The sequence below is a fragment of the Pseudopipra pipra genome, chromosome 10, assembly GCF_036250125.1.
Source record: "Pseudopipra pipra isolate bDixPip1 chromosome 10, bDixPip1.hap1, whole genome shotgun sequence".
Lineage (NCBI taxonomy): Eukaryota > Metazoa > Chordata > Aves > Passeriformes > Pipridae > Pseudopipra > Pseudopipra pipra.
In genome coordinates this window covers 452266-473217 of record NC_087558.1, presented here as the reverse complement: position 1 = coordinate 473217, position 20952 = coordinate 452266, and the positions used below count along the sequence as shown (strand labels likewise).

At 48.1% G+C, this 20952-nt stretch overlaps 2 protein-coding genes across 2 annotated transcripts in view; one reads left to right on the top strand and one right to left on the bottom strand.

Annotated features, from left to right (window-relative positions):
• The window catches only part of LOC135419360 (mediator of RNA polymerase II transcription subunit 12-like protein), a 46659-nt gene that overhangs the window by 10878 nt on the left and 14829 nt on the right, over positions 1–20952 (bottom strand). The gene's annotated exons all lie outside the window — the stretch shown is intronic.
• On the top strand, positions 11086–13094 carry GPR87 (G protein-coupled receptor 87). The gene is made up of 2 exons (XM_064665645.1): positions 11086–11215; positions 11738–13094. The coding sequence occupies exons 1-2, from the start codon at positions 11182–11184 to the stop codon at positions 12766–12768; spliced, it is 1065 nt and encodes a 354-aa protein (XP_064521715.1). The 5' UTR covers positions 11086–11181; the 3' UTR covers positions 12769–13094.

Sequence of the window (20952 nt, the reverse complement as noted above, 5' to 3'; positions counted from 1 at the left end):
TGCTTTTTAAGGCTCAAAGAAATACTCAGTTTTATGTTTTTATGTTTTACACCTGACCAAAAGGGAGACATGTTTAGAGAACAGACCTCCCTTGGAACCAGGAGCCCCAGAGCACCGGGAGGGAATACAGCAGCATGCCACAGAACTGCTTCATTGGGCTCCCCAGATTCCTTCAGTGCAGCCAAGAGATTTATAGAATTCAGCAAAGTTTACCAGTGTATTCAATACAACAGTCACCATTTTTCCAAATCTGATTTTTCTCCCAACCCAACTAGAAGAGGCTGGAGCTGACCCAAGAGAAACCCTTGTGTTCAGTGATACAGCAGCTGTACAGGACAGCAAACACACCATTCCCACCCTACCTGTGCTCACTCCAGCCCATCACACCAGGAGGCAGCAGCAGGGCTCGCCCTTCCCACAGCCAAATGTTCCCTTGCATGGCTTGCCCTCACTCCAGACAACCTAGAAACTGGAAACTGGCACCAGGCCTTCAACCTGTTCGGAGAGATGACCCTTGTCCCAGGCTCCCATGGGCCAGGATTCACACAGAAACCACTGACACTTGTCCTTAACACCTCTACAGGTCATTCAGGTGCTGAAAGGAAAGCTACAGGGCACTCAGAACTCAAGTTTGGTAGGAAATCACTTATTTGGGTACACAAGGGCTTACATAAATTTCTCTGTATTTTGCACTTTACTTGTGTTTCACATAAGGGAAGTATTTTATACCCTTGCCTAACACACACACCATCGAGGCCTCAGCCCGCCTCTCCTCCATGGGACAGCACAGTAACTCCTGAGTGTCCAAACTCAGCTCTTCATCCATGTCCTGACCCTCAGCACAGCAATACATGTCCCCCCAGACTACAAACCTGAGTACTGAGAAAGCTCTCATAGCACACAGCAGTGCTTTAATTAGAAATGCAAACAAACAATTTGCATCCTGGATCAGAGCTGGGAAGCCAAGCTGAGCAGTCAAGGCATGACCCACGTGAAAGCACATGCACAGAGCCAGCACGGGAGGACTGAAGGCACCAGGACAGGCTTGAGCCTACAGCTGGAATCAGACAGCCAAGGCCGGGAACTTCAGGCTGTGAGGAACTGGAGGATCGAGAGAAAAAGAACTGAGCTTTTAAAGTCAGTTCTGAATTAGCTCCTTTCCTCCTTCCTTCCCTGTTAGTGACAGTCATCACACAGTGACTGGAGTAATCCACTACAGGAAAGGAGAAGTATCAGCTCTTCCAGGACACTTCCCCTGACAAAAGCACCTTCACATCTGCACGTGTAATGCTGGAGAATCCTCCCCGTGTCGCAAGCTCTGGCCCTGCTGTCACTTTTCTGCTTAAAAAACAGAAACAGCCTGTCCTGTGCATTACCCAGGTGGTGAATCTGCTTTAACATAACCCTGCAGTTTGTATTGCTAAATATGGCAGTGAAGGAGTTTTAGAATGAAGCAACACAGTAATTGTTGTAATAACGTTGTTCAGGTTCTTATGAAATCTGAGAGTTGCTCTCTAATCACCAGAACACAAAAAGGGACATCCAGCCTTTAAATAGTGTGAACAATAGTGAAGTTACAGGTTACCTTCAGCTTTTCTTTACATCAGAGCTTCGCGTTTCTCCCGCGCCGTTTTTACGACAAACTCCCCCCGTTTCGTGTGTCAGCTCGTCCTGACCTGCTCCAGCCTGGGAGCCAACAGCACGTCTGCGCTGGAGCCTGCCTGGGGATGCCAGGGCACTGGGTTCTAACCCATCGAGTTTTGCTGAGGCACCAAAATACAGGGATTTTAAAGACAAATTAATGTGTCATTGCACAACATTCAAAAACCAAACAAGCCAAAACCCCATTCTGGGGTAGATTTTATTTGTTATTTGACCACTACTCACACACCAGCTTTGGTGTGTGCACTTCATTCCCAGAGTGCTGGCTCGTAAACACTTGGTCTCTGTAAGAGATTGTTATATTTTTTAAACCTTTCAGTTCTCACTTCCAACTTCTTCCCTCCTCCATTGCACATCCTGCTGTGCTGGTTCTTAGAGCCCAGCCTGAGGGACCACCAGCACCGGCAAGTGCCTGAAGAATGACAACATGAATGTAGCCATCATGTGCTGTTGTGCTCTGTCTGGATCACAGCTCACAGGCCTCAGGACACAGGAGCAGCCACACCACACCAAGGCCAAACTGTGACCCCACCAGGATGCAGGAATTGTGCTCCACAGCCAGGATGCAGCCCAGCACCCGCTCCAGAGCGCAGGGTCTCACGCACAGCACAAGGCAAGTGTGTAGCAGGTTGTTCCAGGAGGGTACAAACCCCCTACATACCCTCTGACTTTTGCTCCCCTATCTCCAACAAGCAGCTGGAAGGGCAACAAAATAGAAGCACCTGCCAAACCATGAAGCACAAGGGACAGCCAAAAGCAGCTGAAATGGAAGCTGGCACACACGGTCCTACACAGTCACACGCAAGGTCTGAGAGAGGAAAAGTCTCCTCTTCCTGACCACAGAGGAAGCCTTCTCCATCCTCAGGGGATGCCTGCAACAGGGACCATCCCCTAATGTCAGAATATCCAGCTCCTGGGATGAGTTTGGCAGCTTGTGGTAATAAAGCTGAAAACATAACAGAGTGGACCCATGTTCCTACAACTTCATCTGCATGGTCTGCTTTGCCTTGCAAAAGCCAGTCTGCAAAGGCAAGCTGTGCCAGAAGCCTCCTGTGATCAGTGACTGTGCCTGATTCAAGGGAGAGGTGCTGAGGCAAGAGGGAATGTTACAGTCTGCCCACTGTAGAAACCTGGGATTTAGCACAGGGTTCCCTGGACACAGGCCAGAGGAAGCTGCTCACCACTGCAGGGAGGTCCTGCTCACTCGGCCCCTCGCAGGCTCCCTGCAGTGATGGGGCACCGAGGGGTGTCCAGTGCCAGCAGAGAGGGGCTGGGGGCTCAGTCCCTCAGATCTTCAGGGGGAAAATAAGAGAAATGTGTCTGGAGAAGTGCAGACAGGACACACAGAAGAGGGCCTCGGCAGCCACTGCTCTCAGAGCACTGATATTATTTTTTGTTTTCTCATAATTTTTAACAAGGGAGATAGGTATTTGCTTTCTTTTAAAGAAGGTGACAGAAATAGAAAATTACCCACTTGATCCTCCACTGACACAAAGCAGAATTGTGTCCCAACAGAACTGCCCCAATTTTGTCCCATGATTGTTTCAATGCTCTTAAGGCACTAAATAGCCTGATTGTAAGTGTGTGTAGAGCCAGGACCACTGAAGGCAGTGCTGTGAGAGGCAGTGGGCTTGGTCAGTCCTGAGGATCATCACAGCAGGAAACACACTCCAGTCATTTCAGCTGCAACACTGAGTGACAGGCATAGCATTCTGCTTTGATCTACACGCTGTTTAGGAGAGAGGATCTGTTCAGAGCACAAAGATGTCTAAATACAGTCAAATTAATAACTGATATGATAATCTCGATTAGCAAATATTTGCATCTCTCCAGCCCCAGATTTTTCATGATCCCGTTCAATCCATTCCCCCCGCAGCCCCTGCCCGCCCCGGAGGGCAGAGGCAGGGCAGCCCGGGCAGCACAGAACACTACAGGCTCCCGGCGTCTCCCGCGCCCAGGCTCTGCCTTCCCAGCGCGAACCCACCTCCAGGTGAATCACCGTCTGTGTCCCGGGCGCCCCAGCTGCTCTGGAGCCAGGAAGTGAGCGGGAGCGCGCTCTCCTACCCTGGCATGTGAGTCATTCCCGGGAATGAGAAAGCCAGTCGCTCCAGTTGCTCCTGGCCAGGGGAATTTTGACTCTCTGATCAGGTATCACAAAAAAAGCCATCGGAAGCCAAAAATCTTACTGCCAGACATGGTTTGTTCAGCTGCCTTCTCCCGGGAAATACTCTCCTGCCTGCTGTAGTTTCGAGATGCGTTCTGGAGGAATCTGAGGCGTTTTCGGGATGCAGCTCCCAGACAAGCCGAAGGCAATGATGGTGACAGGTAAGTGAGCTCTGACAGTCGGAAAGCGTTCGATAAATTGTTCAGTGACTCTACTTGCTCTTAACCACCCTTGAGTGAAAAGACAACAGGAATTAAGATGCAGTTGCTGAAAACCAGACTTGGAACCATATAATGAATATCGGATCAATTAAAAGTATGAAAAGTTCTCAAAATAGCACGACTTTATCAACCTTTTATTCATTCTGTGCATGGTACTTGTTACCTTATTCCCAATGGCAAAAAAATGGGGTTCTACTAAATCTTTCCTTCTAAGATACGGCTCAAAGTGAGGCGGGTCCATGGTTTCAGTAACTCGCTTCCTGGCAGAGCTTAACTCACATAAAGTAAGATTCAGTAACTACAAGATCTGAATTTGCTATAAAAGGGTTTGTACCATATTCCTTTTCACCTCTTACAGTACAGGAAAGCAAACTTGAGTTCTTTTCACTATATTAACAGAATAAGGGTTCTCTTCCTTCATAGTTTGCTCAGGTCATGTTAAAACTTGTCAGGTTCACTGGAAAAACCACATAGCTCCGAATGAGCAACTTACAGACTATAGATCTGGTGAGTCTCGCAGCTTGGGAAATATCTAAGGGGCTTGCAAAAACCTTTGTCTTTTAAGGAGAGTTCAGATTGAAAAGGTTGTTCTTGGTTACAGAGCAGCACAACTTGAGGGTTCGTGTTAAAAAATGACTTGTATGTGCACTACAGGGCCTGCAGCCACCTGCCCTGTCCTTACGTGTGCTCCATCTGTAAACTGGGAGCATTTCACACTTTTTTCCATCTTTTTAAAGTAGATTCTGCAATCTTTAAAAAGGGAAACCAGGAAACTCAGGCAACCTCTGGCTGGTGTTACTAATTCACTCCCAGGCACCAGCCCCAGACACACGGAAGCCTCCAGTGCTTCTCCAGTTATGAGAACCTTCTCCTCACCTCCCTCTGTGGGTGGGCCACAGCCCTGGGGCACCTCACAGACCCTCTCGTGCCTCCCCACTCCACAGAGAGGGGGCTGGAAGAACCTGGGACAACCCCAGCTCTTGCAGGAGGGAGGAGAGAGGAGAGAGGCCAAAGGGTGTGTGGGGACCTCAGATACAGAAACCATCTGTTTGCATTAGGGAGGTGGGAGAAAAAGGCAGCAAATTTTCAGCAGCATCAGCCATCAGTCCCTCCTCCCTCCCCAGCGAGGGCTGCTTGTCCCAGCTCAGCCCAGTGTCTCACCCTCTGCTCCCTCCCAGGCTGCCGGGGCCCCTCCAGGGCAGGGAGGGAGCAGGGAGACCAGCTCGCCCAGCACCTGCACCCCCCAGCCCATCATGCTCCAGCACACCCGTGCCAGCAGCTCCAGAGCTCGGGGCACTGGGGCGTCGGGAGTCCCCTGGATCCATGGCTGAGCCAGGGAGACCAGACAGGGATTGAGCAGCGGGACAGGGGCGGCCAGGCACCCTCCAGAGCACATCTGACACCAAACAGCCCTTCAGAGGCCACGTGCTCCTTCCCACTGCCCTCAGCACAGAGCCCTGCATGGGACAGACCGGGAACCACTGATGGAGGACACTCCTTCTCATTTTATGACAAGTCCCTTGCTCACCTTCAGACAGCAAAGTTCACAAAGAACCTCCTGAGCACCAGGAGATGCCAGCTGAGGTCCCTGCCATACGACTGTAGCCTTAAACTTGAACTGTGCAGTATTTACTAACAGTTTGGAACTAAGTGAATGTGCACCTGACACATGTCAAGAGCTGTCAGCTCTGCAGGAACCCAGGCTGCAGCAGACACCAAACCCAGGGCTGCCAGGAAAGCATTAGAGGAAGGAGGCAAGATTAATTCCTGCTTTTCATTGGTCTCAGACCTTTCCAAAATAAAAAACACCATAACATCTTAAAAAAAATAAAATTAAAACATCATGCTGTCGATTATCAGGAGTTGAGTTCCGCACCTGACCAACAAGGAATCTCTCACAAGGTTCTGCAGCAACCACTGCATCTGGATTTTCCTCAGGGAAATGTCAGTGACATACCAAAGGGACAACTGATGCTGAGCAATACAAATTGGACTCCTATCACCTTCTATCACTTCACTGCAGCAGCCACTGCTGCTGTACAAGGAGCCAAGAGCAGCCAGAGCTGGGTGGGAGGAGGAGCAGCAGCTCTCACTGCCAGGACCCGATGCCCTGCCTGGGACTGGCAGCCTGTTCATTCCGAGAGCAGCAGAGTGGAGGAACTCTCTGGGCTATGCGTGAAAAACCAGGGTTGCACCAGGCAGAACTTCTCCCAGATGTACCCCAAAATCCCCATGTCCTTTTCCTTCCTCTTTCAAGCAGTGGTGCTGCTGCAAGTAGCTCACAGAGTCGATTGTGCCACAGCAGGATATACCAGAGCACAAGTAAAAGGCTGACAACAGCAGATCGGGATTTTTTCGTCCTTCTGTGATGTGAATTAGGATTGCATATAAAAAACAATTGCTTCAATGCCAAGTAAATGCCTTAAAGTGAGACTGGAGTTACTGAAAGGTTTAAATGGCACTGGCTACATGCACATACCAACAGTTATTATGATTTCCCGAGATATTTTCTCACAGGGTCCCCTGAGGGACCTGATCAATGCACAACAGCCAGAGCTCCAAAGGATGAAGGTGCAATGCTACCAATCACACACCTGCATTTCTGTCTTTGTGCCTCAGACAACATCTCGACTCTTTTAAAAGTGTCATTGTGAGATTTTTCACTTAATGTTTTTCATTGCATAATACCAATAATCAAACCTAAAAGCTGATATTTTCAGCAAAAAGCTCCAACAAATCGAGCCTGGCACCCCAGTGAGCCATGGCCCTGCTGGTGGGCTGCAGAGCGAAGCAGGAGTGGCACGTGGCACTGGCAGTTGGCACCACCAAGGACCCACCTGCTCACCTGCACAGGAGCTTTGGGACCCCCACCTATACCTGGCCCCGCTGAGGGCACACACAGGAACTGCATCTCACGTGGCACATTCTTGATGGGGGTTCAAGGAAAGCCTCCCCGCAGCACAGCTGTACAGGGCTACAGCACAGCTGTACAGGGCTACAGCACAGCTCCCACTGCCAGCAGGTTTTGTGCAACCAGAAAAAAATGGCAGCAGCATCTTCTAGAAAGAAGCAAAGGAAACATTCCAGAGATAATCCTCTCCTCCTTGCTAATTAGAGACTGCCTTACTGAGAAAACAGGGAGCAGCCTGACCACCACCTGAAGCCTCACCTATCTCCTTCTGAAGACAAATGGATGGGACAGGGCAGGCACAGGATGGGATCCTGGAGACACAGGACACTGCTCCAGCAGAGGGAAGCCAGTAGCACTGCAGCCAGGCCAGGGCAGGACACTGTGCTGCTCTGAGATGTGAGAGGAGGCTGGAAATTAGGAGAAGTTTAAGGAGGAACCTGAAAGCCCAGAAGGGGGTTTTATGCCAGATGCTGGAGCAGACGAGCAGCTTTCTAAGCAGAGGCAGGTTCCTGTTTCTGGCTATGACTGAGCAGATGGGCACCGTAAAGCACAGCAGGAGACAGCTACACACCAGTCCTTTCCTCTCAGCCTCTGCAATGCAGCCATTGAGCACGGCAGCATTCCTGGCCCAGGGATCCAGCCCATGCCAGCTGCACACCCCCCTGCCTCGCCCCGGGGACTGGGACAGCAGGGCCAAGGGCACAAAGCCCTCAGGGCTGTGGCACCCTGTCCACAGCAGAAGGGAGCAGGGACAGCCAGCTGGGTCTGGCACACAGGGTTGGGCACCCCAGGGCTCAGCCAGGAGCAGTGGGCACACAGGAGTGGGCACTCAGGGGCACCCCAGGAGCTCCCACCCCAGCCCAGGCAGAGCCAAGGACCGGGATGTGCTGGCTGCAAAAACGCCAAAACCAATGCAGTGTGCAAAGCATGAGGGAGCAAGAGGTGTAACTCACTGATGTAAGTAGCAATTCCAACAGGAATTTCAGGTTATTCCACCGTGCATTACCAGCACATTAACATACACCTTTACCAAAAGGGAGATGGACCATTTTTGACAGAGGCCTCCGAGGAAGGGAAAGGTGGCAGTGCCCTAGTTACTGGGACTGGGCTTGTAGTGAACAAGGGAAAGCACTGAGGAGGGTGAGCAGACACAGGCAAAGGAAAACACAGCATCAAGGCTTGATCAGGGGATGCAGGACAGGAGTGGGCTCAGGGGATGTAGGACAGGAGCAGGCTGACACAGAGAGCAGTGACACAGGCTCCGTGTCTCTCCCTGCAGCAGCTTCATGGACATGGGCTCTTACCCTGCAGCTGCACCAATGCTTTTTTCCCCTAAATCTTTACAAGTAACTCCATGATTTCTTCCTGACAGGCAACAGAAAAGAACGTGACTGCAGCCAGCCAACAGCAGATTTATTATCTGCCTCACATGTCTGTGCTGCATTAACCCTGTCATTTACCCAACCTTATGGTGATGAATGCAGAGGGACTGGCGAGAAGCCACATATCAACAAGTTATGTGTTCAAATAAAAACCATCACTTAAGACTCTGCAGCTCCATGACCTAGAATAGCTGGTCTAGGTTGTAAAGAGAGTTTTCTGATTTTAAATAGTTGTAAATAAGATGAAGAATGAGCAATTAGATTTGAGGATATACGATTTCTTTAAACAGGGAAGCAACTTCAAGCCTTAGTCACTAGAAAAACTTTATAGTCATTCCCTGCCCACCTGACACTGAAGTCTGCTATGCAGCCTGTTATTTCATTTCTCCTCTGAGGTTACAGTCATGCACATAAACCAGTCTGTTCACATCAGCAGCAAGAGATTACCTCATCAACCACCAACCAAGTGCAGGAGCTACAAGAAGTAAAATATATGCTGGTTTACAAAGCTACTTGAGAAAAGGAGCAGCTTCTAGTACATCTTCAAAGCCATCCAAGCAGAATATATTTGTATAGCAGACTGAGACAGCTGCTTCAGGTGAAATTGGTGAGAAAAGTATCCAGAGAACTGGATGAGGAGAGGAAAGCCAGCCCTGCCGAGCATGGAAATACCAGAGTCCAAAAAGTAAAAAAATCCACTATCAGAATACACAGTCAGTGAGCAATTACAAAATACCTACAATACTCTTTAAAGACAAGACAGTCTTCAACTCCTGTTGCAAGAGAATATATGAAAACCAGGGAATTCTCTATATAGGATAACTTTGTTCCTCTCCTGGAGTCTGCAATGTAGTGGTATTCACCACAAAGAACCGGAGCACAGGGATACACCAGCTCTGACTCAACAAGCCTTGCTGACCTACCCCAGCACGTCTGTAACAAAGCCACACTGCTCCCAGTGCTCTGCCCACCACAGCAACCCCAGCCCCACAGGCTGAGACAGGAAACTATGGAAACACCTTTGGCCAGGTGAGTCTGAGCAGGATCATCACTGTGCATCCCCCCTTCTGTCACACGCCCGGGCTGTGCAGCAGGAGCACGGTGCCAGTGCTGCCCTGCAGCTCTGCACAGACCTGTTTGGGGAAGCCTTTAAAGCTCCAAACTGCAGCAGCATCACGGGTGCCACGAGGGCAGGGGGCTGCAGGGGCTGCCTCTCTGCAGAGATCTCTGCAGCAGGGAGCTTTCCACCAGCACCAGAAAACAGTCACCTGTTTTCTGTTGTAAAAACAGAACTTCTGGAGAGTGTCAGGGCTGCCTGTGCAGGAAGAGGCATCCACTGATACCACCTGATGTTGGATTTTTACAGTTGCAGTGACAACATCCACCTACAAGAACAGATGCAAAGGTGGAAAAAAAAAAAAGGAGCCCTTTTTAATAGGATTTAGAGCAAAACCCTTTGGGACCAGATAACACCAGAACATGAGCAGGCCATTCCACACAGATCCATACGCAGCTCCATCGAATCCTGGAGCATTTCCCAGGATTGCAGCACGGGGGACACAGGAGCCACCACTTGCTCTCCCTCAATCCCAGACAACACATCCAAGGCTTCACTGACCTCTCTGGACTGAGGATTTAGGATAGCACTTGCCTGAAGAGCCTGAGAACAAGGAGTTTTCCCGGGACCAGGAATTATGCAGACTTAAAAGGAACTCTGAAAAGCAGGGAAGTAAGTACCTTATTTGCATAAGGAGTTAGATATGCATCTTCTCACAAAATCATGTATTCTTTTGATCTCGGTGCCCCCTGGGCAGAAAGGAGAGCTGCAAATCCTCAACAGCAAAACATGATGGGTAACTGCTGCTCAGACCCAGAGAAAACAAAATACCTACAACACCCCTGACAAGTAGCGTTACTGTCAGAGCCAACAGTGCCAGGCAAGAAGCCAGACCGATAAAAAGGTTAAAATATCGGAATTAAAGTTTTTACTGATGCTTGCATACTCAGTGACTTGCTTTGGTGCCATCTAGTGCCACACAGCGAGGTTCTGCGTGGGGATGGCACTTAAAAACGGGTTCAGATCTGCAAGAGGGCTGCAGGAATTCCATCATCTCCACATTCCCAAGGGAGCAGTCAGGTCTGGTGGAATTGCTGAGATCTGAACTGTTTTGCCAGTTTTCCTATCAAAACTTGAAAGCAGAAAGTGAAGCACAGAAGAATTACTGCATTTACATACTGGTAAAAGAAAGCCCAGTCTGGAGCACAGCCTTACAAACAGGTATTGGCCAAATCCCTTTGAACAATGTCAAACACTGTGATGCCAGCATGGCACAGGTGAGGTTCTGCAGGTTTGAGTGTCTCCCACGTGCTGGGTTCTGATGTGCTTTATTCAAATCATGAGAAAGGAACAGCAACTTGCCATTTCCAGCCCAGCCTGGGGGATACATTAGGAAGTTATACACATTTATCTCATAATTATGGATGCAGCTTTTTCCTTCAAGAATTGAGAGATGATAAATTTAAAAAAAATTCCACTCTTTGGCACTCATCACTGGAATGAGTGGGGATGGGGCAATCAAGACCCTGACAGCAGAACCACTGTGCAGTACCTAGAGACTGGCCCTCAACATGCCTCAGCTCCTCACTGGGAATTCCAGAGGAAGCTCCTTTCAGAAAGTTCCTCTCTCTGCCAGGAAGGGGAAGGTGGGCTCTTCTGGTTTAATTTGAATATTTTTTCCCCAGAACATCATCCTGGCACAGGCCCTGCCACATCCTGGATCCACAGCTGCCAGTGGGACTCCTGAAGAGCATTTCCGCTGAAAACCTACAGCAGCACAAAGGATGGGGTACAATTTGTCCTATGGAAAACTGCCAGGTAAAATAACGATGGAAATATAAGTGATTGAGAAGTGTTTACCCTGTTACTGTCAGTTCCTACCAACATTTGAAAGAAATAAGTCATTTCAGCACGGGCCAGCCTGGTTTGCCTCACCAGCCAAGGTCAGAGCATAAACAACACGAAACAAAATGTACTGTCATTTCATGACAGAGTTTGTAAGCCTGAAATTTTTCGCAAACATTTACACAAGAAATATTAGAATCCCCCAGAGACTGTGATTTTTAAATACATTTAAGTAAACTAAGTTTTAAATGAGCATTTTGATAAACCTGAGGAGTCTTTCCAGAGCCCTGTCTCCTGACAAACATCATCTCAGCTCACAAGTTGCATTCTGTCAGGAAAGCCAAGAGCTGACAACCTGCAGTTTTGATTCATGGTTCACCCGAGCAGCCTCCGGACTGCCCAGAGAGAGCCTGTTTTAAAGAGGACAGTTTTAAAACAGCCCTGTTTGTAAAGCACCAGAAAAAGCTTTAAACTTGTTTTCCCTCCTTCCCCCAGACGATCACCTCAGCCCAGACAACAGCACCTCGCCCAACGCCAGCTCCCCCGGGAACTCCACTCACGACGAGTTCACCACCATCGTCCTGCCCGTGCTCTACCTGGTCATCTTCCTGGCCAGCCTCCTGCTGAACGGCCTGGCAGTGTGGATCTTCTTCCACATCAGAAACAAAACCAGTTTCATATTTTACCTCAAAAACATCGTGGTTGCAGACCTGCTCATGACACTGACGTTCCCGTTCAAGATCATCCAGGACTCGCAGCTGGGGCCGTGGCACTTCAACTCCTTCCTGTGCCGCTACACCACGGTGCTGTTCTACGCCAACATGTACACCACCATCGTCTTCCTGGGGCTCATCAGCATCGACCGATACCTCAAGGTGGTGAAGCCCTTTGGAGACTCTAGGATGTACAGCATCACCTTCACCAAGATCCTGTCGGCCTGCGTGTGGGTGGTGATGGCCTTCCTGGCGCTGCCCAACCTCATCCTCACCAACGGCTACCCCACCAGGAGGAACGTCGACGACTGCCTGAAGCTGAAGTCTCCCCTGGGGGTCAAGTGGCACTCGGCTGTCATCTACATCAACACCTGCATGTTCGTGGTGGTGCTGATAGTGCTGATAGGGTGTTACATTGCCATATCCAGGTACATTTACAAATCCAGCAAGCAGTTCATCAGCTCGTCCAGCCGAAAGCGGAAGCACAACCAGAGCATAAGGGTTGTCGTGGCTGTGTTTTTCACCTGCTTTCTGCCCTATCATTTGTGCCGAATACCCTTTACTTTTAGTCACCTGGACAAAATTTTAGATGACTCTGCCCATAAAATTTTGTATTACTGTAAGGAAATGACACTGTTCCTGTCCGCATGCAATGTCTGTCTGGATCCAATCATCTACTTTTTCATGTGCCGGTCGTTCTCACGAAGGCTGTTCAGGAAATCCAACATGAGAACCAGGAGCGAGAGCATCAGGTCCCTGCAGAGCGTCAGGAGATCAGAGGTGCGCATCTACCACGAGTACACCGATGTCTGAGGGCACCCACAGAGACTCTGCTCACTTGTGAGATTGTTTGTATATCGTGTAAATAAAATGTCTCTTGGAGTATCTGACCATGGAAGCTCATTAAGGAATGTGCAGACATGTTCAGCTCTTCTGTGTCAGCTCACCAACATCCATCTCAAAGCCCATCCCCACAGGGATCAGGCTCACTCCAGGAAGGTTTGGGGCTGTTTTGGTAGGTTGGTAGGTTGGTTGGTTGGTTTAAAGGCCAACCTAAGGCTGCCTCAGCTTAGAAAATAACCCAGAGCTGCGGGAGGCTCCAGCCAGGATGGACACACTCTGGCCTCAGAGCAGGATCCAACAGGAGGGGTCAGCACCCCCAGGGCCCGGTGGATGGTGGCAGGGGAAGGGAGGGGAGGAGGTGGCACAGGCCCTGGGGGTCCCTCGCTGTGCCTGGCACAGGGTGAGGCTCAGGCTGCCCAAGCAGCAGCGTGGCAGCACCTCACCCAGGGTGTGAACCCTCTGAACCCAACAACATTCACACACATCATTTTGTCCTGGACTCACTGGGGACTAATCAGACTTGTTCAGATCAAAAGCTGATCAGACAAAAAATAACCAACTTAAAAAAGGCAGGTTGGCAGGAACAGGCAGGTGCCCTGAGCAATCCATGCTCACAGCCAGCCCTGGGCTGTAGTGCAGCTGCACAGGCAGGAGATGGCAACAGTCCATCAGCCAGTGCCTTACACAGATAAGGACTTTCCTTCAATACAGGAAAAAAGTGTTTGACAAGAAAACCCTGAAAATGAAGCACTCAAATAACAAGATTAAATTCTGCACGAGAACATCTTTGATGAAGTTTTCTGCTGAAACAAGGATTCTTTCTTCCTTTTTTTTTTTTTTTACAATGCTAGTTTAGGTTTAGATTTTGTTTTATGAATAATTAAAAAGCTGAAATGTAAGTATGATAATATTTGGATTAATGAAAGTATTATAAAACTACTTACATTGTCCAGGGGAGAACATTTCTGGAAAGGAAGACAGGATATTTTGGATATTTATCCTACTTTAAATAAAAATACTTTAAATGGCTAAAATACCACAGATAAACCCTGTTTCCTAATCAGCTCTGCAGAAAACTGTTCACACACACCCTCAAAGACTAGTTCTGGGACCAAATCTGCCATTTAGTACCCTAAGGGGTCCATGCACATACAAACTCATATTAAGAGAACCATTCTGGGGACTGGGTTTCATAGTTTAAATTCTCGCAAGCACCAAATTGAATGGAATGATAACATTTAGTTCTGTACACAGACATTCCTAACCAAAGACTTTCCTCTTAGGTCTTATATGGTTAAAGTAAATCAAGACCAAGTTCTTCTGGTCTGCCTTTTACAGCTGTAAAGCACCAAGGGTTTATGGTTTGTTAAGTTGTGCCTGATAATTCCTGTGTTAAATTCACAGTGACCTTTTCCCAGGTCGATGGTGGAATTCCCACACAATACCAGCAGAGCCCAAAGAGCCACTTCAGCGGAAAAATCCCTGTGTGTCCCTCACCAGGGAGGTGGAGAACAGGCATGCAGGGTCCAGGATCCACCCTGGCACAGCATGGAGCTGATGGTCCAGCGCAGGGATGGCTGAGAAAACACCACCAGATGGGCACCCACACCCCTCCAGCGGCTGTGTACCCTCCTGACAGGGTGCACACACACCACCTTTCCCACCACACACTGATTTTTTTAGCTCAAGGATGGATTCACACAGGATTTCCTCCTAGGAGAGACAGTACTGCTGATTCCTCATAAGAACTTTACACCAAAAAATCTATTACACAAAGCAATCACACTGGGGTGTTGGGGCCATGCCCTTCAAAGAACAGCCTGAAGAACGGTCCCCCCTTTCCAGGGGACTAAAGGGATAAAGCAATGGGTAGTTTCTGGGAAGTGTGGTCCCAGGAGTGGGGCATCCATATGAAATCTGGGAAGGGAAGATTCAGCCACACACTCCCAGCACACAGGCCAGCCAGGACCAGCCTGGCTCTGCAGCCCGACAACTTGTATGCAGACAACCCTTCACTGTAAAATCACCCCAGAAGCAGTTTACTTTATCTGGACATGGTGTATCTGTGATAATCCCCCCTCACTGGTTTGTGCACACACTCACACACACAACAGCTCTTTGAAGATGCGGTTTGGGAAATATTTTCCCAGGGCTAAAAATGAATTATGCAACAACATCCCAATCCCCAAATACCAGATAACTATATTTAATTTGTCCAGATTTGACATGGAATTTTGGTCCTTAAAAGTCCATCTTGAAAGAAAAAGGTACAAGGAAGCTTGTAGGGAAAGTCTCGGGCCCCAGCCTACACTGTCCTTTCAGAGCCACATCAGGGCAGACACAGATGTGAACTGTGGCTGTGCAGTCCCAGAGCACCATTTTTAACAGGAAACACAGTTTTCTGGCTGGAAGCACAACAGCAGATCTGACATAGGAATGTAAAGAGCAATTCTTGAACAACTAAACAATTCATGGACACTTGGGATTTTTTCATTCAGTGAACTTGGCATTACAGTGTTTGTAATTCAAATTTAATTATATTTCACATACACTGATTGAATAGCCCAGGCAGAACTCTCCATGCCAGGGGGTTATTGTGGTAGAAGTGTGATTTGAACTCATACTCAGAGCCAGCTCCAGACCTCAACTGGTGCAGGACTTTTGTCACTACATACATTATACCCTCTACTTCTGAGGTTTCTCTAGCAATGACATTTCCTGTGGCTTTCCACCAGTGCAGCTTCACAGGAATCCTAAAAAAGGAAATTAAACCCACCCAAAGTTCTAAAAAAAAAAAAAAAAAAATAAAAAAATCATTAAAAAAATCCATGTGGTGCTCACCAGGCTCTCCTGATGGATCAAGCAGAGGGAACCATAACCAGCGTGGGCACAACGGGCTCACCCAGTCAGGCACTGGTGTTGGAAGCATCAAACAGGGAAAACAATGCAGAACTCAATATGTGACAGAGCCCATGGTGCAAACATGACAACAGGATGGAGGTCTTGTGGCTTGTGTTACCCAGAAATGCTCTGTACAAACTGAGTCCACCACTCACCTAAATATATTCTGTACCATGCACCCACAAGGAACAGAAGATTGGACCACAATCCCACCCACAGCACTTTGCACAGTAGTAGTTAATAAGGTACAAAAAGAAACCCAGTTTTGCACCTGACTGGGGGATGAGAATTGGACAGGAAATTGCTGGGACAGATCTCCCAGTTTGTCCTCCTCACCCTCCCCAGGAGAGACACTGCTTGGTAAGTGCTGCCAAATATTAAACCTGTGCTATTAAACTTGTGATTGCAATTGTGTTGATAGTGTTCTATAGAGCTACTCTGCAGTTAATGTATTTATCACCAGCAATCTAAAGGAACTGTATATGCTGCATTCAGTAACCTGTGCTATTGGTGACCTCGAGTGGCTCTTTTGAATGTGACCAGACCTGCAGTTCACAGAACATTCATCCACCTGGTGTCACACCTAGTTTTGTTCTTGCAGCATTAAACTGACAGTTGCAGGATTGCCATGGATAAATTATTGCAGAGATACAAGTGTGCACCGACCCAGGAAGGGATAGAACAGGCCCAGAAATGTTGGAAGGATGAGAACAAATAGAGCAAATAGAACAGTGTATAAATCAGCTGAAAATAGAAAGAAGAAAACATAAAGGAGTTATCTGTGCAGTTTTGGGAGCTCGTTTATCTTGTGAGCAAAAGGAAATCAGAAGTTCTCCATTTCCTGAAAGGGTTACAGATGTAGAATATCAGACTCTGAAGTCACAAATGAGGTAGTTAAAACATCACTGCCTTTCAAGAAAGAGACATGGGAGAAATTGAAAAATTATATAGATATTCTTCTAAATCAAAATGAGCAACTAGAAATACTACTGCCTGTGGCTGAAAGACAAGAGGAACAGCTGCAGGAAAGGCTAGGTAAATTACTTGATCAAATCCCACAGGAAGCACTCTCTAACCCAGACCAGCACAGCCTCATCCCTCAGCACCCTGCTGCCCCTCATGGCCCCACAAGGCAGAACGTCTGCGCCAGGAGTGGCAGTGGTGCCATCTGAACACAGATACAGGCCTGGGGAGTGAGCTCCAGACAGATCCTTGTAAGGCACCAGAAGGCTGTTCCACAAGGATGCACAGACATCCACTCATCAGCCAAACAAAACTGAGCAGAAAAGCTTTCCTGGGGTTTGGCAGGGTAAAAACCCCAACCAGAAGTCCTGCAATACTTTTGTAATTAGCCAGCCTTCTAGGGGGATTATCCTAGTAAAATATTTGTCTTGTTCATCCTGCTTTTCCCAAAGCTTGGCCACCAACCCAATAGGATCTGTGTGATTTCCCGTTGAGCAGGGCTGGAAGCACTGCCAGCTCTGTTAGCAGCTCTGCCAACGGCCCAGGTAACACCCCCAGGCACAGGTATCACTCACACCTGGCTGTGTCAGAACCTGTCAGCCCCACTCCTGCCAGCAAAGGCTGCAGAGCTGCCACCCCACGTGTGAAGAACCAAATCACCCCCAAGCCTTTTGTCACCAGACATGCTCTGACACACTGGCAGTGTTCTCCCTCTCAGGCTCTGGGACAGCAGTCCATCAGCAGGACCATACAAAAGGATTTGTTTCATAGGCCCTGAGCTCAGACAAAGCACTAAAAAGCTTCTCTTACTAAAACAACCAGCAGAAGAGAATTTTGGATTTTGGAGGAAGAAGCAGACTTGTATGGCTGAAGGTAAAATGTGTTATCAGTTTGTTCTTAAGCCACCAAAAGTACATGGTACAGAACAGGGTCTTCTGGCAACCCCCTCTCTGCTTGCTTTCTAAACCTTTGGAAACAGCAGCAGTATCTTTAGATCCTTAAACACTCAGTTTGGCTGGCATTTTGGAAAAAGCCCATGTTTGTATAACAGAGCGAGCCCACGGTTTGCCCTGGTGGCCAGAGCCATTCCAGCAGGGTGAAGCTGTACACAGAGCTGAGGAGCCCCACCCGCCCCTTAAGCTCTTAATCCTCTGCCCTGGACAACTGCTTATTTCTCACTGCAAAAAATTATCTGTGCTGCAATGTTTAATCCATCACAGGACGGCAGCTTACACTGGCAAACACTGCACTGCCCCTTGCTCTGGGGCTCCCCACGCTGCTCAGAGGGCACGCTGCCCTTCCTCACTGCAGGCAGCACTCTGACTGACACACTTGGGTTTAGTTCAACAATTCTAAAAAAGTTTCAACCAAGAATGCCATTTTAAACCAAAAAGCACAGCCATGCTATAGGAAATCCTACAACAGAATTTCAAAATATAAAGGATGAACATCTAAAGTATAAAGGATGAACATCTAAAGTATAAACTACTCACATACACACACACAACTTTTGATCAACTCCACTGCCAACAGTCTGTCCAGACCATGTGCTGTTGAAATCAGGTATCCAGCTTGAGAATACATGAAGTGTTTTGTTTCATTTGTATTTGGGTTGTGTTTCAAGTAAAAGGATTGTCATCAGAAAAACCAAACTATAACAAAAATTGAAAAATAATATGTCAGATGAAAGCACAGCGTGAGGGAGACAGGCAACATCCCCATCAGGTCAGGCAAGGGACATTTAACATGGAAAGGTGCATTTCAAGCTTTTCCTCCTCTACCTCAATGCATTAACACACGCAAAGTTGTGTTCTTCACACACCATTCAAAGCAAACACCATTATCTGTATTTCCTCCTGGGCAATGAAGTTGGTGAGTTACAGAGTTGCTGCAAGCCTAATCAGCAGGGTCCCATGGCCCATTCAGAGACCCCAACTCCTTTTATTTCAAAATAGTCTGGGTTCCACACTCCAAAAATGTTTTGCAAAGCACAGAAAACAATGCTGGACTGTGCCAGAACTAAATACCAACTTCTGACTTTAACCTAAAGACATTTCCCCCCTAGGAAGAAGGAACGTACCCTTCTGCTCAGGGGCAGGCTGTGCCCAGCAGCTGCCCCGACCCTTCATCCTGGGCAGGCAACACCATTATAGAAGCAGAGCCAAACAAAAATTGTTCTAAAAACATCTCACAAAACGTCAGTGGGAATTGTTCTGGAAGTCACGGGACCAGGCACAGCAAGCAGGACTGACAGGAAGGCGCACGGAGAAGGGGCGCGAGATTTCCCTGGAGCGTCGGCTCCGGTGGTTGCTGCACCCCTGGAAAGCCAGCCAGCCTTCCCAGCACAAACCTGAGCCCCCATAAAGCAGCTGCTGGAAATCCACTGCAGCACATGCTGACATCGACCCAAGTTACTCAGTGTAAATGAGTGACATCGCATTCTAAAGAAGCCATAATTATGGCACTGGTGGTGTTTTCCTCAGAGGAACAGTCAGCACAATGGGACAGTTTGTTAAACACTCCCACCCCCCAGCCCAGCAGGGTCCCATCCAGCAGCCCAGGAGCGCTCCCCCCGGCAGTGCTCACTGCCAGGGCTCCAGCACAAAGCCGAGCAGAGGCAGCAGGGATGTGCCCGAGCTGTCCCTCGCTCGGCTCAGAGGAGCAGCCAGCCCAGTCACACAGGTTACCAGGGCTGACAAGAACAAGAGGCCACACTTTCTGTCTCGGAGCATTCTCCGGTTTTTCCTGGGCAGAGGGTGCAGCGGGGGGGGGCACAGAAAACATCCAAACCACTACAATCCAAACTGATTTATCTACTTTACAACTTCCCAGCCCCATTTCTAGGTGGCACAAGAGCAACTCAGAATCTGATCCAAAACCCCAGGAAAGGAACTGGGTATCAGAGACCACTGAGAACCCCTTTTAAGCCAGGTGGAATTTTCCAAGTCAGACTCCCCACTCAAATCCAGTTTTTCAAACAGGGAATAATAAACAGGCAATCAAAGCCCAGAGATGTACCACACATGGATGTCACCCCAGCAGAGGCCAGCCCTGCAGTGACACATTTACCATATTAGACCATAGCAAAGGCCACTTCCATCACACAGAGGTTGGCAGTTTGACCCAAAGTGTTGGCTGCAGAGTCATGATTTTTCTGATGAATCAGCAAAAAAGCATATTCAGCTCTTTGCTAAATTCTCAAACACTTGAAATAATGGGAAGAACTTCTGAATGTTTCAGTTATTTTCTCCAAATTTCATTAAGTCTCTGAACAATGACCTCCTTCAACAGAAGTGCCCATGGGAGGGAGAGATTCCATCAAGGTTGGGGGACAATTCTGCTTTGTCAGAAGTTCCTCTTACCCTTTATTTTATATTCCTCTTTCAAACTCAGTTGTCTTGGCCAAACTGCACTTCTCTTCCTCTCCTACAAGGATTCCATCTGGACACAACTGGAACATTGCTTATTTTAATTTTAGGCTTAGATGAGGAAGCTGTTGGAAAAAGTTTGTTGTAGGTCACACTCTGAAAGCTGACCCTGGTCCCAAAAGGGATATTGAGGCTTCTGCTGCTGCTTCTGGGGAGAGGAAGCACAGAAATGAAAAAAAAAGAAAGAAAAAAAAAAGTCGAAGTTTTGGGGTTTTTTAGAATTAATTACAAACTCTGTCTCAGAGGGCCAAAGGTTTTTAAAGCCAAAGCCTTATCTGACCTATTCCTCTTGTCCTCACTTCAAGAAATGACCATGGGGTGGACAGAGAGATGGAAAATTTGGCTGATTGGTGCCTTCTGGGGAAGACCTGAGAAGCCTCGTGCACTGTCCTGCCTGATCCATAAACCAACAACCAAATCCATCACCCCAAAGCCATGAACTGACCACTACAGCTCGAGCTGGGAGTCTCAGAAATGAGAGAGGGGCAAGAGTGCTCACAAAAATGTACAGTTTTACTTCTCAAGATGTCCCCTATTGCACTGAGAGAGATTCAATGAAATCGGGGGGAAGGAAGGAACTGGAGGTTCAGGCTGACACACACTGGCCCCGAGGGAAGGACTTCACACGACATCAGCACGTCACAGAAGGTACATTCATTTCTTTGTGCCTTTGGGCCCTCCTTGTATACAGATAAACCCTCACAAAAGGAATGCCCATGAGGAATTGTATATTTACTGGAGGGTTTGGGTAACACACTGTCAAGCAGAGCTCAAGTCATGCACTAGATGTTTATCAGCTCTAAGATACACAATTTACATATTTCATTTATTTTAAAATAAACATTTAAATTTCAATTTCTCT

What these genes read in the sequence shown, in the direction of transcription:
- GPR87 (XM_064665645.1), top strand. Translation starts at nt 11,182, where the DNA reads ATGGGGTACAATTTGTCCTATGGAAAACTGCCAG. An exon ending in GTCCTATGGAAAACTGCCAG is followed by an intron (nt 11,216 to 11,737) that starts GTAAAATAACGA and finishes TCCTTCCCCCAG; the next exon opens with ACGATCACCTCAGCCCAGAC.